Source organism: Episyrphus balteatus, chromosome 3 (genome assembly GCF_945859705.1).
Source record: "Episyrphus balteatus chromosome 3, idEpiBalt1.1, whole genome shotgun sequence".
In the NCBI taxonomy this organism is placed as follows: Eukaryota; Metazoa; Arthropoda; class Insecta; order Diptera; family Syrphidae; genus Episyrphus; species Episyrphus balteatus.
This window is the reverse complement of record NC_079136.1, coordinates 111,796,009-111,819,859: the sequence shown is the minus strand read 5'-3', so window position 1 is coordinate 111,819,859 and position 23,851 is coordinate 111,796,009. Positions and strand designations below refer to the sequence as shown.

General features: G+C 29.4%; 1 protein-coding gene and 1 long non-coding RNA gene across 12 annotated transcripts in view; one reads left to right on the top strand and one right to left on the bottom strand.

Annotated features, from left to right (window-relative positions):
• Nucleotides 1–23,851, top strand: part of LOC129914179 (sodium/potassium/calcium exchanger Nckx30C) — a 264,053-nt gene that overhangs the window by 120,769 nt on the left and 119,433 nt on the right. For 5 of the 11 annotated variants that reach the window (XM_055993307.1, XM_055993297.1, XM_055993302.1 and 2 more), the window contains 2 exons: nucleotides 5,841–6,454; nucleotides 22,081–22,107. In XM_055993307.1, coding sequence (XP_055849282.1) covers nucleotides 5,841–6,454; nucleotides 22,081–22,107 — 641 coding nt within the window. The remainder of the gene's footprint in view (nucleotides 1–5,840; nucleotides 6,455–22,080; nucleotides 22,108–23,851) is intronic. The other 6 variants (XM_055993304.1, XM_055993299.1, XM_055993303.1 and 3 more) reach the window with 2 other exon arrangements.
• On the bottom strand, nucleotides 12,436–22,778 carry LOC129914188 (uncharacterized). Its single transcript, XR_008772144.1, has 2 exons — nucleotides 22,495–22,778; nucleotides 12,436–12,783 (listed from the first exon to the last, which is right to left on the bottom strand). It is a non-coding gene; the product is annotated as an uncharacterized LOC129914188 (long non-coding RNA).

Genomic DNA, 23,851 nt, shown 5'->3' with positions numbered 1-23,851 from the left:
CTGAATAATCTGAAATCAAGTAAAAATGTAATTGACTCTAGGTCAGCGAATGTTATAAAAAATATTTGTAGGTACGTCGTGATATTTTTATAAAATTATAGGTACGATAAATATGTTTTGAGCTCAAAACTTTATAAAAAGTCATGCAGCATCGAATCCCTTAGGGCATGGACTCTCTTCGTGGTGTATTCTCATTTCAAATGAAACATTTTTTGCTAGATTTCATGAGGGTGACCAATTTTTTCGTATTTAATACCTTTTTTACCCGTAAGTTTAAAATGAATAAATACATAATTTTCACTAAATTCTAACGAAACTGAATCTACACCGTACGTGACGAGTATTAACACAATATCAAGTAGAAATAAATCATATCATTCGAAAATTATTCAGCAAACTATTCAACAACAATAAACATAAACCGAAACCGCAATACGTAATTAAAAACAAACAATCAGAAATTTAATATATTTTGAACGGACCAAAACACAACTTATAACGTTCCCATAACATACATAGATATTATACTACATCAGGGCCCTATTTCACCAACTACAAGTTACAAGCACAAATTTGTAACTTGTAGATCACAAGTACAAATTTGTACAGTGGAATTCTGTTTCACAAAGTACAAATAAGTAATTCACAAATTTGTGATTATCGAAAAAAAAAATTACAACTAACTTTAGAAAACCACAAGTTTGTAGAATTACCGTTTCACCATATATATTTTTTTCTTGTAAACAACAAGTTTATCTCACAAACTTGTAAAGCTCGTTGTAGTCTTAGCGGTGACCGTTGATAACGTTGATAACGAATATGAAAAAATAGGATTGCCATTTTTAAAACTTGAGCTCTTATTTGACAACCCTATTTTAAACGGAAAATTGTCAAATAACTAATACTGTCATATCTTAATAGTTTAATCAAATCAGAAAATTTTTTTGACATGACAAACAAAATTGTAAATATATATTAAGATTTTTGTATTGCTGGATTATTTTTAGGTATATTTCTATATATGCATGGATTTATAGAAGTAAAATAAAAGGTAAAATAAAAATATTGTAAATATGTAGTGAGGAAAATTAATAAAATAATTTAAATAATGAAGAACTACAAATATGAGAAATAAAAACAAGCCTCTTTGATCAAAAGAGAATGAATTTTTTCATACTTAAGAGGTAGGTTATAGCAATCAGGAAAATTTTTTCAACAGATATTTTGTGATGTTTTTATTCGATTTGAAACACAAATGCTATACCAATTTTTAAAGCATTTGTTTTCCATTACAAATTTAAAAAAAAAACAAATATTTATTACAAATAAAAAAAAATGCATTAAAAAAATATTGATTGCAACTGAAATAAATTGCATTTAAAAAAAATATTGCAACTTAAAAATACTTGCCTTAAAAAAAAATATTTGATGCTTTATTGCAAAAAAAAATTTAGCATTAAAAAAAATTGCAGCTGAAAAATATTTGGATTGAAAAAAAAAAATTTTATTGCAAATTAAAATATGTATACTAAAAACAAATTGTATCGCAAATAAAAAATTTTCTTAATAGAAAAAAATCAAGGCAAAATGTGTGTGCATTAAATACATTTTCTTAATATTCGGTGAATTTCTTACAATTTTGGGTATCTGACCATACCTACATTAGTTATTTCAACTACCTATACTATTGAACCTTATCTTGGGCCAAAAAGTCAAAACTGTAAGGGATTCGACGAATATTAAAAAAAATATTTAGTACATACATTTTGCATCTATTTTTTTTAATACAGAAAATGTTTTAGGTATTTGTAATATAATTTTTTTGTAATGCAAAATATATTTATTTGCAATAAAAATATTATTTTCAATAAAAATATAATATTCAATGCAAATATTTTTCAGTTGCAATAATATTTTTTTTAAAGCAAATTTTTTTATTTGCAATAAATATTTTTTTTAGTGCAAAGATAATATAAAAAAATTTTTTTAATGCAATTTTTTTTCATTATGAAATTTTTTTGCTTGCAATAAATGATTTTTTTTAATTCAAATGCATTTTTACAACCCTGAATAATAATAACATAGCTTTTCTAAAAATAATAATAATGGCCTTCGGCGTAAGGCCATTTTAAACACTTTAATCACTCTAAATATGGTTTTTACAAACTTGTAACAAAAATGACATACGTCTTGACTCTTGTAAAAATTTTTCACAAATAAATAGAAACTTGTAACTTTTTTTTTTGGTGAAACAGAAACCCACAAGAAACTTGAAAGCTCACAAATTTGTTACTTGTAAAATACAAGTTTTGGTGAAACAGGAAATGGATTTTTTCACAAATTTAAAATTGTAGATTACAAGTACAATTTTGTGATCACAAGAAACTGGTGAAACAAAATTAATCGATTTTTTCACAAATATTGTGAAAATTACTTGTAATTACAAATTTGTAAGTTGGTGAAATAGGGCCCAGGCGTTAAAACGTACATAACATTGTTCTGGCACTGGCAAAATACCAGTTGGCATATTTTATTGTTCTCTCCTTTCTCACTCAGAATTTGATGAGGTAATCAATAGAGTCACACAGTAATTCAACTTTTTGGCAATGTAATTGTTAATGTAAAAATAGATTTATAGCTGACAAGTAGAGGCTTCAGTTCCATCATGAACAACTGGCACGTAATTATTATTATTATTATGTGCAGGAGGACTAGGAGGTGCATCGTGATTTTTAATTAATTATCAAAAACATAAAAAAAAAAGTTTTACATGATTGTACAGCAGCGTATACTACTGAAGTCTCGCACTCTTTGTTTGGTTCCTGAATTTCAATTGCACGTTGCATGCCATCCTCTACCACCGCTGCTGTAGTCGTTTCCTACAAATGTATGCTCCACAATATTAAGTGGAGGCATTTAGTTGCACACGAAGCACAAGCATCGGGTTGTTTTATGCATTTTAATTGTCACTCATTATGTAGTAGGTCCTTTGGTTCTTGTTGTTTTTGTTGTTTAAATGTTGAAGGGTGGCAAGGTTTATATAGTGTTTCTAGTGGTTGGTGTTGCTGCTGAATTAATGTTTTTTGAAACTACCAAATTTAAAATGGTTTTTATTTGGAAACTAAATGTGTCTAGTCAAAGTTTATTTGTGTAAAAATGTAATGTATTAACATATTTTTAATTGGAATGAAAAATTTGCCTATTCATTAACAGGAAATTTAAAAAAAATTGTTAAAAAAGCTTATGGTATGCAATCAGTGCTTAAATGGTTTCGTTCAGTTAACTCCTTTTATTTACTTGTGAAAATTTTCTTGGTAAATAAAAACTCAATAAATGGGAATTTACACTGTGGGGAAAAATAGATTGAAATTAAAACGTTTTAGTTTCAAAGATGAACTAAATTAATTATTGTTGCTTACAAATGAAAAACCACCAAACGACAATATTTTTACACAAGCAGCTGCCCTGCAAGTATGAAAGCTATACACGAACCTCTTCTGACAATATTTTTGTGCAAGTGGTTTTTTAGCCCGATCAATCTAGACATTTTATCAAAGTTAATTTAAGTACAAGATTTTTTGATGCAGTTAGGTTCCTTTGATGGAGGAGAATATAAAACCACAGTTTTACACCAAAATATGATATGGCGTATCCCCGAAAATGACCCCTGACCCCTAGGTAGTACGGAAAAAGTGATTTCACGATTTTTTGATGCAGTTAGGTTCCTTTGATGGAGGAGAATATGAAATCACAGTTTCACACCAAAATTTGATATGGCGTGTTCCCGAAAATGACCTCTGACCCTAGGAAGTTCGAAAAAAGTGATTTCAGTCGAAGGCTTTCATAAGACCTGTTTCAAGAGGTTCTTGTAAGTATGCAATGTTTTAATCTCTCAAGTATGCAATGTTTTCACCAATAAGTATGCAAAGCTTTTATCCTGCAGAGGTCATTTTCGGGGATACGCCATATCAAATTTTGGTGTAAAACTGTGATTTCATATTCTCCTCCATCAAAGGAACCTAACTGCATCAAAAAATCGTGTACTTCCATTAACTTTGATAAAATTTCTGTTAAATTCGACTGAAATCACTTTTTCGAACTTCCTAGGGTTCAGAGGTCATTTTCGGGGATACGCCATATCAAATTTTGGTGTAAAACTATGGTTTCATATTCTACTCCATCAAAGGAACCTAACTGCATCAAAAAATCTTGTACTTAAATTAACTTTGATATATAGTGAAATTTCGTCTAGGATGATCGGGCTATTTATTGATTTTACGTTGTTTGTCTGTCGCTGTTTTATTTATCAATTGCAGACTTAGGCTATTAATTTTAGATGTTGTTTATCTTTAAAAAATTACTCAAATTTGGAAAATGTGTTCAAAATCCTAAGGTATTTGTTGTTGTCTTATAGTTGCCAAACTTTACAAGAATAGATTTTTTTAATCTTGAATAATGTGATGATATTTATTTTAATTAAATTAAATAGGTATATTTCCCCACAATTTGAAAAAAGTTTAACAGTAGGTATCTAGGCAGACAAAAATCTCATAAATATTACTGTTATTGTATAAGTTGTTCAAATAAACTGTAACAATAGTTATTATACAAAAATAGATTTTTTAATGTCATATAAAGTTTAAACAATTATAATTAACAATTCAAGAGTTTTGTTTTTCAATATTTTTTGATAAATTAAAATCAAAGCTTTGAAAATAATATTTAAAGTTGTTGCAAATGATGTTCAGAGGTCCATTAAAGTCCGAGAGGAAATCCCCAAATTTCAGATGCGCAAGTTTTGTATCAAGCAATCACATTGCCCGAGTGATTTGATTGCTTGATACACAACATTTTGTATAAAGACCTGTTTTCGCTCATTTTTAAATTTAAGCTTCGATAACTTGCATTAAACATTATGTTTGGTTAAACTTGCTGTATCTTAAAGACTTTGTATTCTTCTGAAAAATAAAAAGACAAATACGGGTTCCTGCTCCTGGAATTGGACATCATTTTGTATTTTTTTCTGCTAAGTTCCAGTCCATATGTTCGCAAATTCGTTAAAATGTTTGAAGTCATTAGTTTATTTAAAAATTTTACAATAAGAAATTTTCTTATAGAAGTACCATTCATACTAAAAAAAAAAAAAAGTGGTCCAATATGGCTGCCTTGTGGAGCACTTGATAAGAGATACATTTTTCTCAAAAATGCGACAATAAATAAGATTTAATACAAGTAAGAACCCACTTAGGAAAACCGTATTTTGCTATTTACATTATTTAATTAAAAAAAAACTCCTTATAAAAATTTGTTTTTAATAAAGTGTGTATAGGTAGCAAAACTGGTAAGAAGATGTTATTTTGGGAAAAATGATATTTTTTGTATTAGAGTTTAAAAACAAAATTGCCCCAGGACAGATCTGGCTCAACTTATTAATAACATACATAGAAAAAGGGTGTGTTGAAAAAGTATTAAACATTTTAGACAATGATTCCGTAGATTTTTTTTTTAAGGTATTGAGATAAGTTGTTAAAGCCAAGGAAGTATGAAAAAGTACCTAATCAAAAAAAAGGAAAGAATCAAATTGGTTAACCCAAATCTCTCAGTTAGCGAAATAGAACAGGAAAACACACAACTTCTTCTCTTTCTCAACAGCACTTTCCACTCACTCTCTATTCTCTCTTTCTTATCCCCTCAGCTTTGTTGTTATTTAATTTTCTGTTATCATTTTTTTGTTTGTTAATTTTTTCAAAGCAAAATATACATAAATACTTTAAAGAAAATACAAAACCACTAATTTCCTTTTTTTATCTCTTTCTCTTTTTTCTTATTTTTCATTTCAGCAACGGGTCCTAACATAACAGTCACAAAAACCCCTCTATTTCCCCCGGATCTATTTACAAAGGAACAGTTAGAAAATGGTGCTGTTATATGTCATATAATTGGTGTTATTTATATGTTTGTCGCATTAGCGATTGTGTGCGACGAGTTTTTCGTGCCTTCCTTGGATGTGATCATCGAAAAACTAGGTATTACCGATGATGTAGCCGGTGCTACGTTCATGGCCGCTGGCGGAAGCGCGCCCGAGCTTTTCACATCCGTTATTGGTGTATTCGTGTCGTTCGACGATGTTGGTATCGGTACAATTGTCGGCTCGGCCGTATTCAATATCCTGTTCGTGATCGGTATGTGTGCGCTGTTCTCGAAAACCATCCTTACGCTGACGTGGTGGCCGCTGTTTCGCGATTGCTCATTCTACAGTTTAAGTCTGTTGATTTTGATTTATTTTTTTCGGGATAATTTAATTTACTGGTGGGAGGCGCTGATACTCTTTAGCATATATATGTGCTACGTGGGATTCATGAAATGGAACCAACAAGTGGAGAGATGCGTTAAGAAAGTCATAACGAAAAATAAGGTGACTCGCGTTCGAAGCACTGATCAACTAATGCCTGCAGTAAGTAGTTGGGAAGTTTTTATTGTGCCTTCGTTTTTGAGTTTTTTTTCTTTTAATTTTATTTTAATTTATGTTTTTTTTTTTCATTTATTTTTCATGATTTCCAAACTCTTTTTCAAACATTTTTTGTTTCTTACTTATACAGCATGTAGAATTTTCAAAGTGAATGTCATTTCCATCAAATATAGATTTTTCTGTTCTAAATGTCACTCTTCACTAGCATAGCGTATTTGCTATAGAACCAAAAAATAAAATTTCACAAACATTCATTACATTGGACAATCGTGCATCTCTACTATTTTAACAGTATAAAATTTATGCGGGTTAAATTAGGATGAAATGTTGATAAAATCGTCTTAAAAACACAGTTTTTGCAGTATCGGACTGAATATTTTTTATGATGACAAATACAAAAAAAAAAAACAAAGTTTGGGTGGAGAAGAATTTTTCCAAAATAATAAAAATGTGGTTTTTTTGCGAGGACCTTCAAAAACGCTTCTGAGTTTAAATGATACATATCTTTTTAATTATTAAACATTTACAAAATAAAAAGATATTAAAGGTTTTTTTGTTATTAAAAAATTAATTTGAGTACCTTAAATCTAGTGGTTGTATATGTTTAAGATTTGTTGGTACTGACTCAAAATTACGTTTAATTGTTAAAAAACTAACGAGCCAAAAAAAATTTCAACTCAAACTGGCATAGTAAGATTATATTTGATTGAATTTATTTTAATATTTAATGAAATTGATTTTGACTTATTAAGTACTGTTTCTCTAAGAAAAATCCAAAATCACGTAAAAAAAGTATTGTCATACAAACAAGCTAATTCTTTAAAATTGTTGAACATAAGATACTGAAACTGTTGAGATGGTGATCAACTTCAGCTTAAGTACTACTGCCGGACGAAATAATTTTGGATTTTTGTGATTTTGATTTTTGTACCAGATAGGAGGAGAATTTAGGTTTACATTACATTACATTACATTACATATTAATCTAATCCGAAGATAAATCTACGGGCTAGACACACTGCAGCTTCGGAAAATAAGTTCATTTGGCTGATACAGCACAAGACATTTATACAACAGAGAAAGACAAAGAATAGAAAGAACAACAGAAACACATATAACACCTAACTACGCGGCACGAATTTGGGTTTAATTTTTCAGACTTACTACACATTAAAAATCAAAGTGAGTCACTGAATAGTTGAGTGTTATTTTTCGTGAGCAAAAATAAAAAAAAAACGATCAAAATACGATCACTGATAAAAGCAAATTCCAAATTATTTAAATCTGTAGAGGGCAATGTTAGTTGCAATTATTTTGAATATTTTAAACTTCAAAAAAAAAATCGCACAGCAAAAATTTTAAGTAGGTACCTAAAAAATCAAGTATTTTATTTGTATAGAAAAAAAATAGTACGCATACACCATAGTGTACAAATGTTCATAATTAAATTGTATGAAGCTATAAAATCCGAACTAGTAATCTAAATTGCATGAAATTGTGAGACATCATGTAGAACAGGAATAGGTATAATTACAAATAAAAGTTCTTCTACTGCCACGCCCACTTTTCGTGAAAAGCCACACCCACGTTCATCAAAAGTTATAGATTGGATATTTTCTAAAAAAAACATATAACTACCTGTGTCACCCTATGATCAAAGATTTCTTCGTGATACGCATAAATCTTTTTACTTATTAAGAGGTGGATACAAAAATTTTATTGTTGCAAAACCAACAAAAATTATGAAAATCCGTTGCCGCTAGGTTATTTAAAGAGACAAAATTCTAAATGTTATTAGATTATAAATCTTATAGAAACATAAGAATAGATCAAAATTAAAAAAAAAAAATAATAATACCTTTTTTTTATAATTTTAGTAATTTTTCTTATATTTAAAACAAAGTTTTTTTAAAAATTTATGTTTTATGAGTATTATGGCTTAAAGTCATTTTCATTTTATTTTTATTCTTTGACGCTCATTTCCATATGTGTATTTCAACAAAAATTGTTAATATTTGCTTGATGATGAGGACAAACATACTCGAAACTTAGTTCACAAAAATATAAATTAAAAAAAAAATAAAAATAAAAATTACTTTAAGCCTATGCATTAAAAAACATTTTTTTAAGATAATTAAACTTTTAACAAGACATAAAATCAACTCATCACACGTATATAACCGTAATCACTGTCGTTCCTTCTAAAACACCATCAAAATAATGAACCAAAACTTTTATAATAAGACCATTTTAAATATTATGTATTTCCCTTCAACAAAAGGCATTTCGATTCTATCAAAAAAACATCAAAAACCAACCCATATTAAAACATAAAATAATGTCTAATTCCAAAGCTTCGATCTTCAAATAAAGATAAAATCAATGTTTTTCATATTACATTTTCCTTATCATTTGAATGGAATTGAAAAAAAAAACAATGCTTGTAAATTCATTCAAACTCATATAGGTACCTACACTTGAATTATGAAATATTATACTGTCTATAGAATTTTATTATTATTATGGCAATTGGAAATTTGCATTTTTATGGATGTTTACACGGTTAAAACGTACATGAGTTGAGTATACACTTATCGCACACCGCCAACCATCGATAACTTTATTATTTTCAATTTATCCTTAATGACACACAGATACTTGTGCATGTATTGAATTTCATACACCTTCAAGAGAAAACATAGAGATTGATTATTTTTTCATCTTCAATCTTCATATTCAAAATATATAAATTTGGAAAATTTCAAAACGAAAGTAGGAAGATCTGAAATTAAGTGTCGTAAATCAAACAAAATTATAGAATTTATTAAAAAGTTTTTTTTATTTTTTTTATGCAAATGAGAGTGTATAGAGATACAGAAAAAGGAGGACATATAGAATACATATGATGGAGGTGCACGATAAATAAATAAAAATAAATCACCGTTATATGGATGTCAATAATTTCAATTCACTTTATTTACTTTTCATGTGTAATTTTTTTCTGTTTTATTTATTTATTTTTTTTTAAACTATAATTAAATTTATCACCAACAGCAGCTATTAAAAATACCTCACATGCCTGCAAATGGCTTTTGGCATAATAAAATCACACAAATGGCTTAAAAACGAGTAAGGCTTCAAGTTGTTGTTTATTATTATTTTTTTTTTTTTTAATTTTATATATTGTATTTTTTTGTGTATTCATATATGGATTAAGATTTGCTTGTTTGGATTAAGAATCGTGTTTGCAATAATTTCCTTAGGTATTTTTTTAGTAAAACCCCAACACTTTTTTTATTTTACTATCTTACACCACATATATTTATATAGACTCTTGACATAATTAAAATAAATATTTTCATGAAATCAAAATAAAAATTAACTACTCTGAAATAAAAGAAAAATCGATTTACTTACAATTTGATATGTAGTACTATGTAAGTTGTGTTTGTTGTTATTAATTTGTTTCAATAGTGATATACTAGTTTTAGATTTGAATTAAAATGATTTTGAAATATTCAAAATCCCATTTACGTCTCTATTTACTTTGTGCGATTTTTTTTTCTACTACATGGCTACGCCATGTACTTTTCGGCTAGTCTACTGTTTTTTAATCAGAGAAAATTAAAAATACGCCAAATATCATGTAGTTTTTCTTCGAACGTTCAAACCAGAATAGATATTTGGACATGATTTTAACTTTAATATTATGAACATTAAAAAATTGAATATTTTATTAAATTAAAACTGCGAACCATGTTTAAACAAACACAAGACCGCTAATGAATCAACATGCTTCTATGAAATCTACAAGACCATTTGAAAAATAAATACTAGTGATCCTGATGATCATGTTAAAATTATTGCTTTATTACAACAAACAGATTTCTCTGTCTACATTGCAATATTCTGCAAAGGAAATTTCTATAATCGGAAATCAGGTGAAGGGTGGGTAAAACTAAATGTAATTTGTGTAAAAGAATAGAGTGAAATGTTTACTTGAGATTTCATGAACTGAACGTTCTTACTTTTTTGTCTGAAGGTTTTCTCTGAGTGTAAATGGGTTGTGATCCATTATTTTTACTTGAATTGCCTCCTCGGACCATGTCTATATTTGTGCCTTAGTTTTTTCTATAAAGTTCACCAAAGTGACCCGAAAATGTTGATATTTCGTAGAGACCTGTTCGCTAAAGTTTGCAGCTTCACATCCATACATATTTAGAGGATCTATCGCCAAGCATTATTTAATAATAATTTTTTTTATATGTCCCCATTTGAAACCATAAGAAGGGGTCCACCTGTCCAGAACACTTGTCAAATAGTAAATCCACATGATGTGTCTATTCAAATTATTGAAATTCGGACAGAGCAATTTGTCAGGTCAGCTAGTTTGATAACAAAAAAAACAAAATAATTTAAAATAATTTAAACTGTAGATATAATAATCCAGTCAAATAAGGGTTTCACCTCGGAATGAATGCCAATAGAAATTTTTTTTGCTCAATATCTTCGTTTTGGCATTCTACAACATACCTCAAAAGTCTAGAAAAATCTCATGTCCGCAAGTCACGATTTTCAAGGTCAAAGTGCGAAATGGAGATTTTCAAAATTAGCAATAATAGACAATGGTATTATATAAACATATGATGCATGACTTCGAGGTATTTTTTAGTGCTGATGCCAAAAAATATAAAATCTAGACAATCTGACGTCTCTGAAAAAAGTTATACCTGTTTTTCATCTGTCAATCCATATTATTATAAAAGTTGCAAAACTTACTACCAAAAAACCCTTAAAAATTATGGTAGAGGGACCAAATTTTGCATGAAGGTTTTCATATCCATTATCATTAAGAATCAAAACAATGCAATGAAAAACACATTCATACCTATGAAAAATTGGTGTTTTTTGATAAAAGGGGAAATTTTGGGACATGCACTAAAAACAACTAAAAACATCCTATTACAATCTTAGAATTGGTGCGAATAGGCTATTTTTTTTTGTTCTTATCTTTGTTTGGATATTCTATAACTTATGTTAAAAATCTAAAAAAATCTTATGTCCGCAAGTCTTTATTTTCTTAGTTTGTAGATAAGGCGCAGATTTAAAAAAATTGAAAAACAACACTTCAGATATTTGTGTCAGATCAACATGAATAAGGTGCATTACTTTTCAGGGATGGTCAGGGTGACTTTTTTGTGAGTTTTGTTGGAATAAGTGTTAAAAAATACCTTTAAATCATGTCGCTTATGTACATATATATACACAAATTTAAACTTTTCTTATTAATTTTTTTTAGTCTGCACCTAACTTAGTTTAACCTGCAAAATTAGGACTTGCGGACATGAGATTTTTTTAGATTTTTGACATAAGTTATAGAATATCCAAACAAAGATAGAAACAAAATTAGCCAATTAGCACTAATTTCAAGATTGTAATAGGATGTTTTTTAGTGCGTATCCCAAAATATCACCTTTTCTCAAAAGTACCAATTTTTCATAGATATGCTTTTTTTTTTCATTCCATTTTTTCTAATAATAATGGATATGAAAACCTTCACACAAAATTTAGTTCCTCTACCATAACTTTTAAGAGTTTTTCGGGAGTAAGTTCGCAACTTTTATAATAATATGGATTGACAGATGAAAATCAGGTATAACTTTTTTCAGAGACGTCAGATTGTCTAGATTTTATATTTTTTGGCATCAGCACTACAAAATACCTCGAAGTCATGCATCATATGTGTAGATATATAATACCATTGTCTATTATTGCTAATTTTGAAAATCTCCATTTCGCACTTTGACCTTTCAAGGTCGTGACTTGCGGACATGAGATTTTTCTAGACTTTTGAGGTATGTTATAGAATGCCAAAACGAAGATATTCAGAAAAAAAATTTCTATTAGCATTCATTCCGAGGTTTACCCCTTTTTTCACCTTATTTGACTGTATTAATACAGATGAATAATCAAAAACAAAATCCAGAAAATGTTTTATTTCGTTAGAAAAAAATAGTGCGCATACACCACAGTGTACGGTGGGTCAGCATAAATTTGTGTTAAGCTATAAATCCCGAACCAGCCAACCGATTTATATAAAATTTTAAGCCATCATAAGGAACAGTACTAGGCATAATAAAAAGTAAATCTTTTGTCCACTGCCACTCCCACAATTTAACAAAAGTCGTGTAATCGTCAAATTTGATATAACGACAATTGAGTTACAGTTTGGATATTTTTTACTATACTTTGAATAACAATTTTTTTGATGCCCTCTTATAGAAAGTATTTTTAAGTTTCATCATTTTCAATTTCTGAAATAACAAAAAAAAAAAAAAAATTACTTTGAAGCCTTAAATTGCACTATTTCTTTATAAGACTAAACAATACGCTTTGAAACCACTGTTACATTTGGTTACACATAAAAGACAAATAATAATAATTTTCCAAGTCTTAACTTAATAAGATCTGCCCATAACATTGTCAAATTATGTTCATTAACTATTTCTTATTTGATAATTAATGTTGTTCCACAATCCAAAGTCAACTACCCACAAAACATTTGAAAACCAACGAATAACTCCATTGCAATGGGTTTCTCCAATCACCTACCATCACCCCCCACAAATGATTTAATCGGCCAAACTCACGTTAATTACTTCCAAACGTCTCAAAAGGTTGCACTCTTAAGTATATGCCTACAATTAACACGAAACTATTTGTTTCAATCACCAACTTATAGTACCAGTTGTAATCGATAATAATTATTTCGATAAAGTTTCTCCATCTCCTGCTGCTTGTTCGCATATGAAATCGCAACACGTACAAATATTAACCCCAGCTTTATAGCTCTCAACCATAGCCAACCGACCAATACCCCACCCACCACCCCTATGCTAATCAGAGAAATTTGTTCCAAGGACTGACTTCTGCACAACCAAAACCATCGCAACACGATAAACTCACACAAACTACTCAGACATAGTATTTTAGAAAACTATACTCGTGGATGTAGAACAACCCCCAAAACACCTGAGGAGAATGTATATAAACAACAACGGTCGTTCCACATGTCCTAGATTTAGAGGTTGTAGTAGTGTTGTGGTTGAATTTTGTATCACAACACTACACACAAAAGCTGGGAGCGAGTTACCTTGACTTAAATTATAATAAATTAAGTTGCCGCGCGCGTTAACTCCACATCGACGTCCTCGTTGTCCTGGAAATCCAGCGAAACACTGCTCCCGGTGCTTGGTTGGCTCGCAATAATTTGCGAAGTGCGGACTTGAGGGGTTAGGGGCGCTGAAAAACACACTTGGATCTGAGCTCGGAGGTGGTTTGGTTGCTTTAGCGCCCTCTAAGAGTGAAGAAAAGTTTGTTTATTATTTTTTGTTTTCTTTAATTTTTGCGTACCTGGTTGAAGTAAAGCATGAAATATGGCGGTTAAGATGTAAAGGGGTATAAACAGAGTTTTGAAATTACTATGAACTACCATCACCGAGCGCGAGTAGGGTTGAAAGGAAAATTAATTGAAATCGTGCGAGGAAGAGTTGTTTTTATTTATAAATCTTTTTTCTGTTTTTTCATCGCTTAATGTTTTTTGTTGTAAGTCGGCTGATTTAATTATTTTCAACATGCAATATAAGGTTGTTGTTGGCTTTGATTGTTATTTTGTTTTTTGTACTGCCGGAATTGAAGTCAAATTTTTTTCCAAAACAGATAGAGAAGGTAGAAATTTCTATCGAAATTAATGCTCGCACCAACGCGTTATTACTAAGAACGTACCAGATTTCTCAACATTCGTTTTGTTTGATTAAAAAAAGGTTTTCTATGACCTTAATCAAAATAAAATTTCAAGTTTAGTTGAATGTTTCAATAAGTACATTGTTATTATTTTTAAAATCCTAAAATCGGAAAAAAATTACTTTTGAAATTAGAAAAAACATCGAATTAATAGGAACAAGTGAAGGTTAGAAAAGGCAACGTTTTTGGGTTTGCATAAAATTCCCTTAAAATTAAAAGTAACATCAATTTCTCTTAAATTTATTTAAGTCCACTTTTGTTAATTTTATAAATCTTTATTTCATGGTTTTAGCTTGACAATCGCGACTTGCAGGCATGAGATTTTTCTAGACTTAAAGTGCATTTTCACTTTCAAAAGATCAAAAAGTACAGAAAATATTCTTTTTTTTTATATAAAAAAAATAGTAGGTACGTATACACCACAGTGTACGATGGATTACATCAATCAATATCAATCAATATATCTATCCAAACCACCCAACGGAATTGTGAAAAACTTTCAGCTATCAAAAAGAAAGTTAACAGGTATCATCAAATGTAAGAGTCATCTAATTGCCAAATTTGATATAGTGATATCAAAACGGATATTTTCTTACAATTTTCAAGTTTAATTTTTTGTTCATGTTTTTTTTTTTGGAGGTAGCAGCAAATATTCTCTTTTTATGTAAAAAATAGTACGCATACACCACAGTGTACGATGGGTTACATCAATCAATATGAAGCTATAAAGTCTGAACCAGCCAACGGATTTTTATGAAACTTTGAACTATCATAAAAAACGTTACTAGGTTTCATCATGTGTAAGAATTTTGTCCATTGCCACGCATACTTTAAAATAAAGGTTAAATAATCGTCAAATTTGATTATAATGACATTTGAGTTCCTCTGAAAAGTTATATTTTAATTTTATTCCATGTTCACAGTTTTAAATTTCATCATATTCAATTTCTGAAATACCAAAAAAAAAGTTTTTGGTCAAAATCAATTTAATAAAAAATAAGAATATAGTTAATTTGGAGGTATTATATCTTTTCAGAATGATAGAATGCAATAATTGTTGACAGTCCTTAAGTGCCAGTTAACGTTATTACCAAACATGAAATGTTAGTGATGCTGTTGTTTTAGTGCGTATTAATGCTTTTTAAGGAGTCCAAAACTGATTGCTTCCGTTTTCTCTATATTTAATTCATTTAGCATAGGTATCAAAATTATAAAATGATTCCTAAATTAAGTGATTTAAATATTTTTTTAGAAAAGCTTTATGTTTCAAGAATGCTGTAGTTGCATTCCATAAAAAAAAATTATAATTTTTTTCTTCGGAGTACATAATAAGAAAGTGTTTTAAAAACACCATACTTGACCTTCATTCTCTTCGTCCCATATGCTTGTAGAAAGATTTCTTAAAGCTCATAAACTTATTTTATGCCATATAAAAAAATGTTTATGCAAAGCTCAATAAATCCCATCAAACTTGAATGAAATATTGTCTTTTTATGAAAATTCCCTTTATTGGAAAATCCCAAAAAAAAATCTATTTTTTAAGAGAAACCCCCAGTAAAAGCCACAAAAAAAAAACTAATAAAGCTTTTTGCTGTTAGTATTTGTATCTGATGAAAATTCACACATATTTATATAGATAATAATAAAAAAAAGGAAAGGTACAAAGTTATAAGAATATAAACGAAGAAAAAAAAAAACAAAGAAACATTAAAAGAAAAATACCAAGGGCAATATTTTTCTATGCACACGCATGTATATTATACATCATCGTCTACATATTTATTAGTTTTCCTTTTTTATCTATAGGATCAGGAATATATAAATATTTTTTGTATTATATCTTTTCTGTATACATATAATACAGAAACGTGATGTATCTAGAATAAGCTAGTATTTGTTGTTTTGCAATTTCTTGGGTTCGAGTAATTGGGGAAAAGCAATGAATAATTTATTCTCTAGACATGAAGATGGAGATTGGTAGAAGAACTGAAGATATGCTACAAAGAAAATGTCTCAAATCTGTCTAGAAGTATGTACTATGTAGTAAGTACACTATATTTATTTTTGATTTGATAGATATTGACTAATATATAGAACCAAATCATTAAAAAAAACATATACATACTCCTATGAACATTTTCTGATTGTTCCTAATTTTGAAAACGCATTTAATATCTTCTCAACAGAAGTTTAGGGTTTTCTTTTAATAAAAATGCAAAAAGTCTAGAAAAACTAGGGTGAAAACTAATCTCTTAATTCATAAACTTAAGACGAAGGAGTGTAAAAAGATTTTTATTTTTATTTGCAAGGTAGAATTAGCAAAATTGTTGGATGAAAAAACTCTTAAACTTTTTTTTATATTTCAACCATATCAATGCCAAACATCAAACCACTTACCCTATTCGGCGCATATGGTATAAATAGCAAAATTTTATGTTTGAAATTTTTATTTGATTTATCTAATTTGTAGGCTATATTTTGTGCTATTGTGGATCTACATTTTAAATGCACATCGAAGGCAGAATAATAAATGATTGTGAATGTGTTTTCGGAAAACAACAAAATCCATCGATAGGGTAGGTAGTATATAAATGTACCTACAAATAAATATAACCACAACGAAAAAAAAAATCGAACCTTTTCTACCACGGAGACAAATAATGAGAAATGTATTGATTTTTCCTTTGATACCCAGCTACCTAAATATAGCCTTTCTTCAGTTTAATTTATTAACCCACAAAGATTGTCCTTGTATTCGAATAAAATTATTAAAGATGAATAATGAAATAATCGTTTTTTTTTCTTTTCAATATAGGTTATAATTTAAATAAAAAAAGTGTACAGATTTAGAAGTCCTAATTTCGTGTTGCGATGATGTAGAAAAACTAATGGTTATCAAAGTTAAATATTTTAAAATTTTCAAACTTTAAAGGATTGCAAAAAGGATAAATCACATTATTACATATAAATATTATTTTTGAAAATGTTTGTTTTTTTATGACAGAAAAACAAAATGAATGGAATAGAATAGAATAGGATGGAAAAATAATCCAATGTGAAGGTTGATGTCAGACATTTAAAGTTTAGATACTGATTGAAAAACTCTTGAAGCTTTTTTTTGACATTCACATATACACATGTTTATGGGAGATAAGAGTCCATCAATTTCAAAAGTTAAAGAATCATTTATTTTCATATATTTATTCTCAAATTCATCAAGAACAGAGGTTTCAAATATTTTAAAGAGTTCTTTCTTGTTGCTGTGGTTGATATAATTCTCAGAACAAAACAAAACATAGAGTTTAGGCAAATTAGAATTTGACATCACAAAAATTGTAAACAGTTAAAAGTATAAAAATACAAATTAGAGTTTTCTCCCTAGCCCATACACATACAAAACTCAAAACTATGCTAATTTAATTTCAGAAAAAAATTCCCTATAATTTTGAAGTAGGGCTACTTTCGTAAATTAAAAAAAAAGAGGTCAAAAAGGAGTATTTCAAGAAAAAAAAGAGGCTCTTGTCAAAAAGGTTTAAAAATAAAGTAAATTAAAATACATGACAGAGTCGCACGAAATTGCTTATATACTTTAAGTCGCTGAAAATTTTGAAAATAAAGTTTAATTCTGGATATCTGCATTTAAGAGTTGGAGATTTAAGGCTCTCCCAAACTTACGACGACAACGTTTTTTTCGTCGACGTTCAGTTGTGAAATTTCTCTCCTCTGTCAATGACATTGTTTTTTGTCGATGTTCAGGTGTGAAATTTTAGTTACATTAAACCAAGAAGCACTGTTGGCGTTTTTCATACAAAACAATTGTCGGCGTTTTTTTTTTTTTGTTGGCCTTCGCCTTTGGTTTGGGATAACTTTAAATGGAAAGACTTTTTGTCATTTCTCAGAAAGTAAAAAACCAAATTCCAGAAACGAAAAATCGAAATTCCACATATTTTCCAATCCCAGTTTGAAGGGTTTATTATTTGTTCACTTTATTTTACCTGGTTAAATTAAGCCGATCAATGTGAGAAACAGAATTCCATAATTAGTTTTTTTTTTTAAATAACACGATATTTTAAAAACATATTCTTAAATTTTCAAACCAAGAAGAAAAGTTTATTTCAGTAGTACCTATATTCCATTTTAAAAGCAGTCATCTATCAACATCTATGAGATCTTTTCATTCATTTACCATCGGCCAGAGTTTCTGAAGAATATACTCAAGCCATAATTTTATTTTTATTTATTTTGAACAAGTTAATTTATAATATAATCATAAAGTTGTAACTTTATCCTCTGCCAATAAGCCAATCTCTTCTCCAGTTGCGTCACATTATTTCCAACAGTCATGTGACCAATATAAATTATAACTTTGCTGTGGTTAAACATTGCACTTCATTCATTTATTGTTTCACTTCGAAGCGCTAACCAAGCAAAAATTGCTGTCCCCCGTAGCCCATTCAAGTCATAATTCAACAGAAATAAGTTTCTCTAAAAGTTCCAAGCTGAGCCGAACCGTTTTGCCTTTTTTCCTGACCATTTTTAAAGGGTTCGTTTATTCGTTAAAATCATCCTCTACTCTACTCCTCCCAGACTGACATTTTTTTTTTTTCAAAAATATCACGAAAATACGTTGTGGTCTTTTCAATCTGCGATAATTTACAACCAAGCTTTTGGTATATAGAGCAGCAGACATTCTTCGGTTGACAGTTGGGATATTTATTATATTTTCTGTGTTAGCTTTGTTGTAAATTTTTGTCCTTTCACTGAATACAAACACCACACCCCCAAAAAAAAAATTCACACCCCGCAATTGAAGGCTGGGATGTATTGAAAAGTTTTTAATCATCTGAATGTGAGTGAGTGTGAAAACGTGGGAAATTCCTTGGAAAAGCCAAACCAAAACCAACTCACTCTACAACATCAACCTCTCAGCCCACAAACGAAAAACCGTCAGCTGTCAGCTTCAACAAGAAGGTACAGAGTAAAAATGAAATAAAAAAACAACTAGGTTTTGGTCGGTTGTACTGATCGCAGGACATATTTAATACTTTTAAGAGTATTTATGAAAAAGCTACAAAAAAAAATGAAAAGTTCATAAACTTAAAGGATTTTATTTTTTACTTTTGACACAAATACACTCGCGCATTGTCCTTACAATATGATTGGTATGCAATGAACGCGCATTATGTCATTCATTCAACTCAAAGTTGACAGCAGCTGTCATGTCAAAGTTGAACGCTGAAAAGACCTTACGAATAATTTATGTACTTTTCGTTGTATTGTAGTTTAAAGCAAGAATGAATGAAAAAAAAAACTCGGAAGAGATTATTGAAACACCAACAAAGCACATAAAGTAGAAAGGAGGATTGGAAGTTTCTTCTTTTTTTTTCTATTTTAGTAGATGATTGAGTTGAGTCTAATTCCAAAAACGGAGGAAATTTGATAAATAATGTCAACTTCATGTTTTCATTTTTTCTTAATTCTTGAATTGCGCACTTTTGGAGTGAATGATGATGAGCTCAGTTCAAGGAAAAGTTGAAACATTTTTTTGTACCTAATGCAAAATTTAAATAGTCACGCAGTTTCGCAGTAAAGTGGGGAATAATACTGAATACCTAGTATTTTTAAAAGTTATGAGGAAACACAAGAGTTACAGATTTTTCAAAAGAGAAGTGTAATACAGAATAATAATTTAATCAAATTGCCCCCTATAAAATCGAATAGTCTCCTGTGGGTGTGTGAGGGAAACACAAGTGACTTAATATTTTATTAAAATTATAATAATTTTTATAGAATTAATTAAATTATTTTACCAATTAGGTAGTTTATTTATCAATTTTATTAAAATATATAGTTAATATACTTAATTATTTTTATTCTAATAATTAAATTTAATTTTAAGGAGATGAGTTATGATTTTTCCCAATTTGGAAAAAATATCTTTCAAGTAAAAGAAAAAATCTTCGATATACAAGCAATATTGCAGGTGAAATGGTAACGGAGTTACGAAAAACAGAGTTACGCGCGACAGAGTTACGGCCGTCAAAGTTACGCGAAACCGAAGTTACGAAAAACTAGAGTTACGAATTCTAAAGATATGTTAAGCTATGACATGTGATTTTTGGGTTGGCAACAATAGCAACAACAGTTCACCACACCAAAATAACGTCTGTAAAAAAAGGGGTGGTTTGGTTATTATTTTAATATAAATAATAACAAAGTGGGTATTACAAAATACGCTATGAATAAATATATTGATTGATAGAAAAAAAAAATACGTATTTGCAATATTAGTTGGACAAATAAGAAGTTAAATTCAATTATGTCATACATAAGTATACTCATGTTTTTTTTTCTATTTCAACGTTTTTGCAATCTTCTCACAAAAACAAAACCATATACATATGTATATCTATACCTATCCAATCAAAATTTTACAAGATTAAATAACACCCATTTTCGCTTTACTCATTTAGTTCTGACCAATGAGAAAAATGTTGATTTCTTGTTTGTATTTCCATAATTCCATGTCGTTCCTCGCAATTGTTGCCAACCCAAAAATCACATGTCATAGCTTAACATATCTTTAGAATTCGTAACTCTAGTTTTTCGTAACTTCGGTTTCGCGTAACTTTGACGCTCGTAACTCTGTCGCCTGTAACTCTGGTATTCGTAACTTCGTCGGTTTCCCAATGCAGGTGGCTTGCATCGCGGGCTCTCAATATTTTAACTCTCTTTTTATGTTCCGTTCTTTTTTATAATACCTAACAATAATTTAGGTGTTCTCGGCCATTGGCGGTTTTCGGGGTTTGGGCCTTGAATATATACTATATTATACTAGCTGTGTTTTTTTGACATTACTATCCGTATCCGCAGTTGGCGTTTACATGTGTTACGCAGCTGCCGAAATTAATAAAAGCTAAAACAAGCTGCGCCTGCGGATAGAATTTTGAAGAAGTGTATAAGTTTACGTTTCCCTTTCCGTAGGTGCGTGCATGTACATTTTTGTCCAGCGTTAATACGGTTTTGTTTGCCTCCGTCGTCCAAGTTGAATCTAAATTCTTCAAAGCCATTTTAGAGATTACCTACAGGAGTAATTTTTCCAAATCCTTATAATAACTTGCAATTTCACTGCAATGTTTCGTCGTTCGTCTTTGCCGGCTACAGTTTGGGGTTTCGGAGAAAAACTGCAGAGCCTTAATCCTGCAGTAGCATCCAAGTATTTGCACGACCGCAACGGCTGCTTTCTCATGATGCCTCATTAAACTTGTGGTTCTTCTTTGCGGCGAGGTGTTTTGTAAGCGGCATTATTTTGTATATACATAAGGTACGTCCGTATTTACAATGCCGAACGGAAGTTTTTCCGCTGCTGTCTGGATTCCACTTTTAGTGGAAACACTTATTCTCCCCCTCTCTCTTCAGAAACCCACAACTTTTCACTGGGGTTTTACCTGTTAAATAGGTTGAGATACGTCAAGTAGTGAATGCCAAAGTAGGAGTTCGCAGATAGATGTTGGTTTTGATAAAAAAAAAAACTGATAGACGCTGGGGTTAATCCATTACAATTGCAATAGGCCATAAGATAAATCATTTTAAACAACACCATAAACAGTTTCTTTCAATTTTCCCAATTAATTAATTAGAGTAAAATTTGCTTATTAAAAATAACAATTCGTGTGCTTTAATAAGTTGCTGATTATTTTACTAAAAAACCTTTTCCAAAAGTTAAATTTTGTCTGCTAATTACAACAAAGCCCTTTGCGAAAGTTAGAAAATAAATTTATTAAAACTTATGTTTTTTCTTTCTGCAGGTGGAACTTATGAAAATACAATCACCAGTAAGTATTCGGTACCAAAGTAGTATGATACTCTTATATCATCATAAAACAATCTGTGATAAATCTACAAATGATTTTTTCTTTCTCGAATTGACATTGAGGGAAGTTTAACCATTTTCTCATTAGGCTTGGTTCTTCATTATTTTTCTAAAATTTGTTTCGTATACATTTGTTAAGCTAGCATTTAAAATAGTATAATATTTGTACTTTGCCATGGCTTAATTTTTTGTCAATTTTATCTCTGTTAAATAATAAAATATCCCTAACACAAACTGATTATATGTCGTATATCAGGACACAAAATAACCCACATTTTTTATACAATAGTCTTATACTAACCGATTTACAGTTTACAAGAAATAAGTGATTCTCATTTATGATACCAACCTTTCGTCTCGAAAATAATTGTTTTTCTGATCCAAACCCTACTAAGGATATGCTCACTCAGAATCCGAAATCAAAAATTCACTGGCAAGTCACGTTTTTGTAATACTTGGATATAAACAGGTCAAAAACGCGTTTTTTTAGTACATTCGACGTCGAATCACATCACCGTTTGATATTTTTTTTTGGAAAACTACACTTATAAAATCCCAAAACGCCATATTAAAACTTCCTAAAGGTACTTATTTTTTTCCAAAATTAATTTTTTTTTTTCTCAAAGATATTGAAAAAAGAAATTTATGGTAAATATCTCCAAATTTTGCTTGTTTTTTTTTTCAAAGTAATGAATGTTTTTTTTAAACAGTTTACGTCTTCTGATTTGAGCTTAAAAAAAGCAAAATATTACGGAAAATTGTATATTTTGGGACTTTACAGCGAAATAAGTGATGAGTATAGCTCAAAAACTTGACGTGATAGAATAAATAAATCTGTAAACAGTTTTGAATTCAGCACACTAAAGTTTTGCAAAATCAATTAAAATCACTTTACAAAGACCTTTCTCCCGACTTTTTGTTTGTTTTTTTGCCGACCGGTATAATTTACCATTACCATTACCAAATTTAGTTCAAGGCCAAATACAGTCATTTTTGTAATGACTATAAAAACCTTCAACCATTCTTCTGTGCGTGTTATTAAAAGGAAAGGATCTACAATTTCTTACTCAAATTTTAACAACAAAAATAGTAATAGATTAGCTATAACATATTTGTTACTGACCTATTTCAAAATACTTCTGATATGTATTCTAAGAGTCTTTAAAAAATTTGTTTTTCAGTAAGAATTAGGTTTTTTTTTAACAAAAACTCAATTAATGATGGTTGATGGTTGAAATTATTATTTTAACTTTTATAAAATAAAATGAATAACCATTATCATGATTGTTCAGTCTTACAACCTTATTTTTCGTTTATGCTTATTTTACCGGTACGAAAATCTAGATAAAATTTAAAAAAAAAATAGAAAAAACAATCTTATGTACATACCTACTTACGCGAAGAAAGAAAAATACCTTCAAAAACTTTATTTGAATTTTGCTAGTCAAGAAAATAAGAAGAAATAAAGAGGAACCAAAAGTATAAAAAAAAAAAAAACTCTAAAACTGGGTACACCAAAATCACCCCTTTTGTTACCAAAAGCTCTTCCTTTTTTTTCTTTTTCCTTTCTCCTCCATTTAAGCATCAAAATATCTACTGAAAAAAATTCCAATAAAAAAATTTGGGAAAGGGAATTAATTTCACGAATTTTCGTTTCGAACAAGACTTTTTATACTTTTCTTTTTTGTAGCTACACAGACACACAT